At 43.1% G+C, this 12,528-nt stretch overlaps 1 protein-coding gene across 1 annotated transcript; it reads left to right on the top strand.

Annotated features, from left to right (window-relative positions):
* The first annotated feature begins 1,795 nt into the window (after window positions 1-1,795).
* TMSB4X (thymosin beta 4 X-linked) lies at window positions 1,796-3,897 on the top strand. The gene is made up of 3 exons (XM_038757524.1): window positions 1,796-1,885; window positions 3,153-3,266; window positions 3,556-3,897. The coding sequence occupies exons 2-3, from the start codon at window positions 3,167-3,169 to the stop codon at window positions 3,588-3,590; spliced, it is 135 nt and encodes a 44-aa protein (XP_038613452.1). The 5' UTR covers window positions 1,796-1,885; window positions 3,153-3,166; the 3' UTR covers window positions 3,591-3,897.
* Window positions 3,898-12,528: the final 8,631 nt, after the last annotated feature.

The raw sequence follows: 12,528 nt of genomic DNA, 5'->3' as shown, positions 1-12,528 counted from the left end.
GTTTTGAACAACATTGTACGGTTAAGAAGAGAGATTAAAACTGAAGTCCTTTATTGTGAGACAGATAAGAAAACTTAGGTAATACCTAACAAATCCAATATCCAGCAAGGCCCAGTAAAACAGTGCTGCTCTTTGGAAAGCTGAGGGCAAACTACATAACGTGGCTAGGGCATTTAATACGCAAGGCAGTGCTTAACAGAAACGAGTCTTCACCGGCCTCCCTACCCCAGGAATACGGAAGTCAAGCAAATCAAGCAAAGTTCAATTTCTGGTAGAGTTTGCACAAATGGACGTTGACTGTCTCAATCTTAGTCCTCTGAGGTGTACTAGGAACCTCTAACATCCCAAGGTTTCGAACTGATTTCCAAAAAATTGTATTTACAGCACAAAAATATGTCAAATATTTGAAGGGGCATTAAAGTATTCAGCCCAGCCTTAATTCAGTGTCCTTTTTATAGTCAATATATTGTTTCTAAGAAGGTGTGTGGCATTACAGGTCCATAAATTAGATCCCACGGTTGATCATCTCAGGCAAATTTGGAATGTTTCTGCAACAGAATTTAGGCACCAAATCAGCGAATGTTAAGCACTGAATGTCTGTTCCTTTAACTAAAACATTTTCAACTCTCAGAAAAAAAAAACCCAAAACCCCAAACCACCCACACTTTACATGTTTCCTTCCTCCTCTGCATGAATGATCAAGCAACAGGGCCTAGTGGAAAGGGCACAGATCTATAAGTCAGGGGACTTGGGTTCTCATCCCACCTCTACCACTTGCCTGTTGGGTGACTTTGAGCAAGTTAGCGAACTTATCTGTGACTCAGTTTTCTCCTCTGTAAAACTAGGATCCAATACCTGTTCTCTCTGTTCAGACTGTGAGTCCCTGGTGGGACAGGGATTCTGTCCAACTTGCTTATCTTGTATGCGTCCCATCACCCAGTACGGAGCCTGGCCCAGGAAGCCCGTAACAAACACCACAATCATTACGATAAACGGGTGATTTCAAAATGGCATAGACTGTATTGGCTAGTATATTAAGCCTCCTTTGCTAGGCCATTCTGTAGCTAGCTAGGTATCACGACCTTGAGAAAGTTATAGTACATCAGTCACCGCAAATTCATCCTAAATCGCAATTAGGGACTTGGTGTCGATCTTCTTAAATCTACCTGAATCTACGGCCCCTACCAACCGACTCCTTCCTGGAGTCTTTCTGGGTGTTAAAAGCCCACCGCAGGAGCCTGACATATGATGAGGAGATTGTAACTATGGCAACGCACCTTCCCCTTCCTCCTTCTACACGCCTCGGCCCCCTCCCACCCCCACCCAAGCCTCGGTTGTCTCCTATCAGGTTGGAAAATGAAAGAAATGGGGTCAAAGCAGAGGGATGGCGAGGGTACTTTGGAATGGGCATGGGGACCTGTCTCCAGAGGTTCAGATTCCATCTTTTCTGCCCAGTTTGTCAGCCCCTCAGAGAGGGCAACCTGCTCCAATGCTCTATCAGCTGGCCGCCTCCGGGCGACGCCAGCCATCCTGTGCAGGAATGCATTTCTCCTGCAATGGTAGCCCCGGGCCTTCCCTAGCCCCTGGGCCAGTCAATCTCTGACTCCCCAGAGCACCCCAGAGTCTGCAGCCCCTTTCCAAGCGCAGCTTTGGACACAGTGAAACCTTTCCAATGGCCTTTCCTCACTTGGGAACCCTGATTTTTCCATCTCCACAAGGCTGCGAGTATTAAAGAAAAAAAAAAAAGGCAGTACTCTGGGGAAAGCGAAGTGTGACATCATGCTCATTTGCATAAGAGTTGATATAAAAATGCTTGGGCCGCGCCTGTCCCCATCCAGAGCAGCTGCTGCAGAGATCTGAGCTCCCCCTGCGTACGGCATCACTGGTGAGGATACGATTCCTGTTTTGTCTTTAGGTTTCTTTCACAGCATGTGTTTCTCCACGCAGAGCCGAATTGGGGGCCGAATTCAATTTCAAATTTAAATGAACCCTAACTAAAGAGGCCTCTTGGCTTTGGCACATGGATACAATTTGGAAATGACAAAATGTTCCAGCTGCAAAAAAATGGGGAATATTCAATATATCTATCTACATAATCTTATGGCTAGTGGCCTTTGATTGTTAAGTTTACAATACTTAGGAAGAGGAAAATGTAAAAGCAAATTGTCAAAGTGATCGATTGAAGAGCAAGGGCGGATCCTCCCCGTTTCCTTTGTTTCGGCTTGACAAATTTGGGGGCTTTTTTTTAACCCGAGATTAATTCAACATTTAACATCCCCACGTATTCTGTTTTGCTTTCTATATGTGTGCGCGGGTGTATAATCGTATTGGCATTTAATGCCGTTAGAGATGTTAATGTTTTTAAGGGGTTTTTTTTCTCTCTGTTGGAGGGGTGAAGGAAAAATAATTGCCTCCTCATTACAGATTGAGAGGATGAAGGGGGAAGGAGTGTCCCTTCGGGAAAAACAACAACAAAAAAACTTAAAAATCGAGGCAGGATTGTTCTTTTCTGGTGGCATTGTTCAGCCAGCCAGAGAAAAAGAGGCAGGGAACAGAAGAGGGGCGGTGGTTTAAGGTTCCTTCGACTGCAGCCCTTTGTGAGTGAGGGTGGAAAAGAATGCAGGACTTTATCCAAATCTTCGGGGGAAACATTCCAGATAGCAAGATGGAAACCCTGCTGACGAGTCATGCCGCATCTTTTTGGCTTGTTTTTTTTAATTTTATCGGTATTTTTGTTTTTTTAAAGTTCGCTTCCCCTCCTCTCCAATGGGCTCTGGTTGCTGGAGTACGCATTGTTCTCTTTAAATCGTCCACCGCCAACCAAGGAAGATTTTAATCAAAGTTAAGAAAAAACTCACACAGTGGTCAATTGTTTTGGGGTTTTTTTTTCCCCCCGTGCCATTAAATCTCCCCCGCTTTTTTAAAAAATGAAGTTCTCTCGATTAAGAACGATGATCTCTGCGCTTAGTCCCTTTTACCAACTGGTGCACATAGCTTGGAAACGAAGAAACAGGAAAAAAGGATCTTATTGCACAGAATAAAAGAGGAAGAAAGGAGGTGGGGCTGCTGGCCTGAGATGCAAGAGAATAACGCATTTCTGAACGAGAGGGATGGCGTAGGCTCACCATGTCTCTTTCCCTTTGTATGTACAGATTAATCTGCAGAAATGTCTGACAAACCAGATATGGCTGAGATTCAGAAATTCGATAAGTCCAAATTGAAGAAGACAGAAACACAAGAGAAAAACCCACTCCCTTCAAAAGAAAGTAAGCTTTTTTTTTTTTTACAAAGATCTTGAGAAGGGAACAAGGCGGAGAGGGGAGGGGAGGGGTCGGTGGGAGGGGCCAAAGAAGGAGGGGAAAGGGGAGGGATGAAGGTTTTAGTCTCTTATTTAAATCCGAAAATAATCTTAAAATGAGATTAAATGGAGTGGTCATTCCCAAGTATATATTACAATTACAGAAATGGGCGACTTTTATTTCATGGATTCGATTTATCCCTAAGGTTTAGGCTCTAACCTGCCTTTTTTTTTTTTTTTTTTTGATTTTGTTCCAGCAATTGAACAGGAGAAGCAAGCCGGTGAATCGTAATGAAATCTGCCCTGCCAATATGCACTGTACATTCCACAAGCATTGCCTTCTTATTTTACTTCTTTTAGCTGTTTAACTTTGTAAGATGCAAAGAGGATGGATAACGTTTAAATGACTGTGCTGCCCCTGTCTCATCCAAAAAAAAAAAAAAGAATAGAGAACTACTGACACTGAATGAAGGCGCTGCCTTTCCATCTCCCTGCCTGTCTGGCTGATTTGGGTCCTGGTGGCATGAAAAGAGCTTGCATGTTGGTGAAGAGAAGCGTCTGGGTGGGACTTACAGTAATAAACGCAGAGTAAATGCAAAGCTGTTCCAAGGGTCCTCCAGTCTGTAAAATGCAGTTAAATCAGAGTGCCATTTTTTTTTTTGTTCAAATGATTTTAATTATTGGAATGCACAATTTTTTTAATATGCAAATAAAAAAGTTTTAAATCTGTTCAGTATTGCTGTGGTGTCTTTGGAGGAACCTTAAGGGACATTTCTAGCCAACAGGAGATGGTAAGAATCCTCTTGAAAACGTTACGTTAAATTGCCGGAAGATCCAACTTTTGTTCCCTACTGGATTTGTGTGTATGCTATTGGAATTGTGCGCAGTATTTACATGAAAATTGAATAGGCTTTGTTTGCACGTGTTAATGTCACTAACAGCGGTTCAGGAGATCTGTTCCAACACACGACCTGCCCAGTAGTAAAGAGCTGCGTTGTATGTCTGGATTCAGAAGCCTATCGTATATAGCACTATTTTTCACAATCTTAAATTTAGGGTGCAATTATGTAACCAATATGCAAAATAAATAAAAATCCCTGCTGTATTCGACAGAGTAGCCGGGAGTACTCCGGAATGACATTTTGTCTTCCCTAATTCTACTGAAAAATGTTACTCTATTTACTGAGCTTCGAGTTTGTCCTTGGTACCTATCTAAAGCTTCGGTGGAGATAATAAATGCCCACATTCCTAAGCTTATGAAACACAAAGCCCCTGTTTGGGCTGGATTTTTCAAGTCTTGGGAAAACAGCAGATGGGTAAAACCATTAAATAATTTTTCCTAAAATGGGGTATCCCCTTCCAAAACCTTCAGTCTGAAATTGGCATTTGGTGAGACTGCCTGCGTCTTGGTTGCTGCTAGCTCCCATTTTATGTCGTGATTGGGAAGGTACAAGAAATTGAGAGCAAATTTGACATGCAACATGATACTAGATATCTGAGTTCTGCCAAGAGAGACCTGGGAGGCATCAAAAATTACCTTTTGACAAGTTTTTCAGAAGGGAAGTGGTTTGTTTCCTGGATTTTTTTTTTAGGTGGGTGAACTAGCCTCGCCTATTTTCAAAAATGCACAGGAAGCCGTTTAGCTGTGGTTCCCTGTATGAAGTTGAACTAGTCATAATCAGCTCGGAGCTTTTGATCTCAGTCTGTGTACTGGATGACTAAAACCCAAAGTGCCACAGCTTGCTTAGCATGTGTAACAGTGTGGTTAATCGGAAGGCTGAAGTTGCTGCTACAAATAGTTTCCTTCTCAAAAACAACCCCCTAAGATGCGGAATAGAGTGGCCTGAGCTCTGCTGTGTTTTCTTGATTTTAACGTATACACATTTCAGCATGCATGCATGAATACATAGACCCCCCCGATCAGAAACCCAGGCTCAGAGAAAAAAGGGTAAATTTCCAAAATGCCCACTGAAGGGTTTTGCATCAAAACCAGTGGCGAGGTGAAAAGAGGTTTAAGAAACCATAAACTACATGATCACCTATGTGTGGCTGCTCAACCCGGTTGAAGGACTGAATCTAGCCAAAACTAGGCATCAGGAGGGAGGGATGGTTGCCGGGATTAGTAACGGGATAGAGAATCTTCGCCTTCCTTGGTCACGTTGGAAGCCCAACTTCGTCTGAAAATGGCTTAAAGTTGAGTGATGGGGGTTGGGTCGTTAGAGTGGAGGATACTTCCACCCACACTGGGCAACCTAGCTGGCACACAGGGTGACCCTTCTTGAAGAAGGACCAGAGTTATATTTGGTCCGGGAACAGGATTACTCTGTCTGCAGAAGACATCAACCAGAAAAATGAGGTATTTTAATGGGTTACTGGGTGGGGGGCGGGAGGCGGGAGGATGCAGCCCTGCTCAAGAGTGCTGTTGTTAAAGCAGCATGGCCTAGCGGATAGAGCATGGGCATGGGAATCAGATGGTCATGAGTTCTAATCCCGGCTCCACCACTTGTCTGTTGTGTGACCTTGGGCAAGTCACTTCACCGGGCCTCAGTTACCTCATCTGTACAATGGGGATTGAGATTGTGAGCCCCATGTGGGGCAGGGACCGTGTCCAACATGATTTGCTTTATCCACCCCAGTGTTTAGTACAGTTCCTGGCACATTAACAAATGCCATTATTATTATTATTAAATTAATAGAAAATAGCAATGATACTATCTATCAGGCATTACTATATGCCAAGCACTTCGCTAAAGGCTAGGGGTAGATTCAAGATATTCAGATCAGGTACGGCTCCTTGTCCCACCCAGAGCTCACAGATTAAGAAGGAGGACCTGATATTTTATTCTCATTTTACTGATGAAAACACTGAGGTCCGGAGAGGTTAAGTGTCCAAGGTCACACAGCAGGCGAGTCACTGAACCAGGATTAGAATCTAGAGCTTTCACCATCTAAATTTAAATTTTAAACCGGGTTTTACCAAGAAGCCATTTGAGAGTGTAGTGCTTCGTTTTTTGTTTTTTTCAATGCGTGCTTTTGGAGCCTCATTTCTCCAGTCCTCTTTGGATAGTGCTCTTTGTGAGGATCTATGCAGAACATCTCAGCTTATTGAAGAACTGCCTAGATTTTAAAATGTGGAGCTTTATCTTCCAGTCATAAGATTAAAGCAATTAATAGTATTCTTATTTTAGGTTTCAAAAGGCCTTTTTTCAATGGGAAAGCGATCGTCATTACCCATTACCCACTATCAAAACAGTTCGTTTTGGAACCCTAATGACTGCAAAGAGATTTCCTGAGGCTTTGCTAATAGGACTATTTTTGAGTAACACTAAGAATGGGCTGAAGTGCCTTTACTTCCCTAGCAACAGGGCAGAAATGAATAGCAAAAAACAGTTTCCAACTTAGCTCACCTATCACTGCCTGCCTCCCAATCATTCAAGAAAATGAAAAACACGCACATAAAAAAGTCTAATTCAAAACGTTATAAATCACCTCTTTGCACGGGGCTTGGCAGATTAAAATTTTAAAAAATCAATTAGGAAACAGGACAGGGAAAAATATTATGGATTTACCTGTGTATATTTTTTTAAACCTTCTTGAAAGTTATGTTAATCAAGGCACATGTATCAGTGCTATTTGAAACAAGGTTTCTTGAGACGTCATTTGGGATATCTACCTTTCCAAATTATGATGAAAAAATGAACACTTTTGTGTTATTTTCCAGAGAAAATTGAAAATTCAATTTTACATTACACCCTGAACAATTAATTTACCATAATCCATAATCCATCAGGCAGCTGTGGGATTTGATATAGGCTGCCTTGAAACAATATCACCAGTGCAAAGGTGGCACAGGATGAAAGTTCAAAATGAAATGACAATTTTCTCAATTTTAATTATCATCACTGCATGTATTGGGCATCTACTGTACTGATTGCTTAGGAAAACACAGCCAAAGTCAAAAACCCCAATTCCTGTCCTCGGGAGCTTACATTCTGATGGGGTGAGGGGCCAGCCAGAATGACTGACAAAAACTGCAAATGGAAAGAACAACAACAATATTTTTCTGAACTGTGGATTAGGGTGCGATGAGGTTTTAGAGTTTGGTTTAGCATGGATGGTTTCCCAAATGAACCTGAAGCAATTACATCCAGTTCCCTTCCATATCACAAGGGCTAAATGCAGCTGTCAGGCAAGGCCCGGGCTATATTTGCAAGAACCACGTATTTAACCAAGAGAGAAAGATGGTGCATAATAAAGTTAACTCCCAATAGCTTTTTTAACCCCTGAAAACACCTACACAGGAACAGGGGAATGTATGAGGTGATCCCATCTACACTCATTCCCTCGGTGAACTCATTCGCTTCCGAGGCTTCAACTATCATCTCTACGCAGATGACACCCAAATCTCTATCTCCTCCTCTGTTCTCTCTCCCTCCCTCCAGGCTCTCATGTCCTCCTGCCTCAGGACATCTCCACTTGGATGTCCACCCACCACCTCAAACTCAACATGTCCAAGACTGAGCTCCTTATCCTCCCTTCCAAACCCTGTCCTCTCCCTGACTTTCCCATCAGTGTGGATGGCACTACCATCCTTCTCCATCTCACAAGCCCACAACCTTGGTGTCATCCTTGACTCCGCTCTCTCATTCACCCCACATATCCAATCCATCACCAAAACTTGCCGGTCTCACCTTCACAACATCACCAAGATCTTCCCTTTCGTCTCCATCCAAACCACGACATTAGTAGAATCACTCAGCCTCCTTTCTGACCTCCCAACCTCCTGTCTCTCCCCACTTCAGTCCATTCTTCACTCTGCTGCCCGGATTATCTTTCGACAGAAACGTTCTGGGCATGTCACCCCCCTCCTTAAAAATCTCCAGGGGTTGCCTATTAGCCTTTGCATGAAGCAAAAACTCCTCACTATTGTCTTGCAAGCTCTCCATCACCTTGCCCCCTCCTAGCTCACCTCCCTTCTCTCCTTCTCCAGCCCAGCCCGCACACTCCCTCCTCTGCCGCTAACCTCCTCACTGTGCCTAGTTCTCGCCTGTCCCACTGTCGATCCCTGGCCCATGTCCTACCTCTGGTCTAAAATGCCCTCCCTCTTCAAATTCGGCAATCACACTTCCCCCCTTCAAAGCCCTACTGAAGGCTCACCTCCTCCAAGAGGCCTTCCCAGACTAAGCCCCCCCTTTTCCTCAGCTCCCTTTCCCCTCCCCATCACCCTTTCCTCTACCCCCTCCCTGCCCCACAGCACTTATGTGTATATGTATACATCTATAATTCCATTCACTTATATTATTGCCCATTTACTTGTTTGGATGTGTTTATATCTATAATTCTGTTTATTCATATTGATACCTGTTTACTTGTTTTGATGTCTGTCTTCCCGCTTCTGGACTGCAAGCCCGGTGTGGGCAGTGATTGTCTCTCTTTATTGCTGAATTCTCCTTTCCAAATGCTTAGTGCAGTGCTCTGCACACAGTAAGCGCTCAATAAATAAAATTGAGTGAATGAATGCTGTGGTCCTCTGAGTTACCTGAAAACCACAGTCCTGGATCAGATCACCAGGTGATTAGTTCTTGTAATTGTTCATTACTCTTTATTTTTGTGATTTTTTTTTTTTGTAGGATCCCACTGCTCTGGGCATCAACCGAGATGGTTGGACAATTTTCCATCCTGGAGTCATTCAGAGGACAGTTTGAGCTAATTACGGTCACAATCTCCAGCTAGCAGGCAATCCTGCACTTTTTTATTTCAGACGCGTAAGAATTTGATCGTCCTGAGTTGCCCCAATCTATAAATGGTTCTGTGGTGGGGTTTTCAAGTGCCGCAATCTACCATTTACCATGATTATTTTATAAAGTGAACTTTTTATTGTCCTTGAGATACTCATTCTTAGGTTTTGTTTACTTCTGGTGATTGCTGGAGGTAAAATGGCAAAAGAAAGAGTCAAAATGTGTTGATTTCTATGTGAACCAATAAAAGATCTTCCAGTGCTTACTGCAAGCTGGCCTGGTGTCATTTTCAGAGGACTAAACCCAATCTGACTGGTCAAGACTATGATTTTGTGGAGGCACATATTTGGTTAATGAAATTGTATTTTCCAAAATGGAGTTCTTTAGTGAGTAACAGTACTTTCAGCAGTGAGTTATAGACCTTGGCTGGGTTGATTCAACTAAATGAACTGTAACTGCAGACTCTGCTGTGTGACCTTGGGCAAGTCACTTAACTTCTCTGAGCCTGTTACCTCATCTGTAAAATGGGGATTAAGACTGTGAGCCCCACGTGGGACAATTTGATCATCCTTGTACCCTCCCAGCACTTAGAACAGTGCTCTGCACATAGTAAGCGCTTAACAAATGCCATCATTATTATTATTATTAATTATTTCTATTCTCCTCCGTCTCCTCTTTAAACTGTGAATTCCGTGTGGGACACAGGGACTCGGTCCAATCAGATTATCCCATAGCTACCCCAGAGCTCAGTACGGTTCGTGATACATAGTAAGGGCTTAATAAGTATTATTATTATTTATTTCTCTGTTCCATCTAGGACCTTTAAAATATTACCTTTCCTAACCATTTAAAAATAGCATTTAATGGAAAAATAATTTTATATAAGGGTAAAGGTCCTATTATTCATTCCTCTTCGCCCATCAACTGCATTTTTACAGTGACGGACTGGTCTCTTCTCTTTTCTTGAAAGGCCTGAATGGCAAAGGTCCTATAAATCTAATTTTGAAAACTGCAGGCAAATTATTTCCAAACTCCATGTTTGATTTAGTGGGTTTTCCGGCAAACAAAAGCTCAACAAAAAATTTTCCAGGGGACAATTCCATCAGTAGAGAAGTGTGAAATGAAATGCTACGTCAGCCACACACAAACTACCAGAGTGAATCATTTGGAAATATCATTTAGTACCCAAAGGAGGAAATCTTTCTCTAATCCTATGGACGTGACACAGCCACCCTGAACAGATTTAACCATGTATGCATAACGTGTTATGGTATTTGTTTAGCGCTTACCAGGTGTCAAGCACTGTACTAAACGCTGGGGTAGATACAAGTTAATTAACTCGGACACAATCCCTGTCCCGCATGGAGCTCACAGTCTAAGTAAGAAGCAGAAAGACCTGGCCCAGTGGAAAGATCTCGGGCCTGAGAGTCAGAGGACCTGGGTTCTAATCCTGGGTCTGCCAATTGCTTGCTGTGTGACCTTAGGGAGGTCACTTAACTTCTCTGTGCCTCACTTTCTTCAACTATAAAATGGGAGTTAAAAACAGTAGAGTCAGCGACACAATTTTTTTCAGAGTCATTTGTTAAGCGCTTACTACATGCCAGGCACTGTACTAAGCATGGGGGTCGGTACAAGATTGGACACAATCCATGTACCACATGGGGTTCACATTCTTAATCCCCATTTTACAGATGAGGTGACTGAGGCCCAGAGAAGCTAATGACTTGCCCAAGGTCACACAGCAGCCGTGGCAGAACTGGGATTAGAATCCAGATCCTTCTGACTCCTGGGCCACTAGACCATGCTGCTTCTCTGGAATTTGCTGGAATGTTTCACAGAACAGATGGGATCGTGGGAGGATAGAGAATCGCTTAAATTCCTGTATATGACTGGAAAAAGCTGCTCCCAAATGTGAGAAGGAGCATGAAAGAAGCACCCAGTGCTAGTCAGGAGACAACATTGGGCCCCAAATTTAAGCAGGATGCCTCAGAGGAGTTTCTAGGTTTGAGGGCGATGTAGATGGCCTGTGCCTTTTACTGTATTCATAATGTGTTTCACTGTATGAGAAAGCATTCATTACCTAAAGACAGAATCAAGAGAACAAAAGATCTTGGCAAATATTTGGAGGGATTATTTTGGGAAAAAAATTAGAGTGGGCCAGTCTCAAGAGCTAAAGATTTAATAGGCAGTCAGTCTCCCCCTCTAGACTGTAAGGGCTTTCTGGGCAGGGACAGTGTCTACCAGCTCTGTTGCACTGTACTCTCCCAAGCATTTAGTACAGTGCTCTGCACAAACTAAGCGCTCAATAAATACCATTGGAGTCAAAGGCTAATGTTGAAGAGTAGGATGAGCTCATGTTTTTAGTACTTAATAATAATAATGATGGCATTTATTAAATGCTTGCTATGTGCAAAGTACTGTTCTAAGCGCTGGGGGGGGATACAAGGTGATCAGGTTGTCCCACGTGGGGCTCACAGTCTTCATCCCCATTTTACAGATAAGGTAACTGAGGCTCCGAGAAGTTAAGTGACTTGCCCAAGGTCATACAGCAGACATGTGGCGGAGCCGGGACTTGAACCCACGACCTCTGACTCCAAAACCCATGCTTTTTCCACTGAGCCTTGAGATGCTACAGAATGGAGTTGCTGGCAAAACCTTTTAACGCCAGAGTGAGGCTCTTTCTATAGGCTCTCATGTGAATGAACTCCCAAAATATTCACTTAAAGCATCCAGAAAATCTATGACACATTAGTCTAAATAGCCAGTCAAAAGACTGTGGCAAAGGGAAAGGAGAGGGAAGAAAGATAAGAGAAGTGAGGGGGAAGGGGAGAGAAGGAGAGAGAGGGGAGATGGGAGGGATGGGAGAAGGGCAGGAGTGTTATCAGCAGACAAGGAGTAATCAAGGTAAAGAAGACCAAAGGGAAAGTGTCACGGGGAGACTGGCTTTTTGGGTTTTTTAAAATCCAGGTACTCCCTCAGTCTCTTTACCTTCCCTCCCCACCGTTTGCCAGGACCTTCAGTCACTAAGAAGATACATTTTAGTTAGAAACTTCTGCTGGGTTTGCAGGATTTTTTAGGGGTAAACTAGCATCTTTGCTGCATTCATGTAATAGATTTCAGGTCTCACTCCCTTAACCCTAATGAAAGCAGCCAAGTAGAAGAGGAAAAAAATCTTCGGAAAAACAAAAGGTTTATCCTACACTCGGAGTCATCAGGGTCAAAGATAATTCGAGACCTCGGATATTGTTCTCGGCTAAACCACGATAATTCCTAGCCTAGATAGGCATGACAGGGCAGTTGCTACAAAAAGAACTTTAGAATCCCAATCACTTAATGGAGGTAAAAGGCTTCTCCTTGCAGTCCACAAATTAATAAATCTATTTAGTGTCGAAACTTTGACTCCATTTGTCCCAAGGCATGTGATTCTTTGCTCTAAAATCTTTTTGGCAATCCAGGATTTCGCTTCCTCCAATCTTGTTCTGAGGGAGCTGA

This window comes from Tachyglossus aculeatus, chromosome 15 (assembly GCF_015852505.1).
Source record: "Tachyglossus aculeatus isolate mTacAcu1 chromosome 15, mTacAcu1.pri, whole genome shotgun sequence".
In the NCBI taxonomy this organism is placed as follows: domain Eukaryota; kingdom Metazoa; phylum Chordata; class Mammalia; order Monotremata; family Tachyglossidae; genus Tachyglossus; species Tachyglossus aculeatus.
Note: the sequence above shows the minus strand (reverse complement) of the source record. Positions and strands in the feature narration are given on the sequence as shown.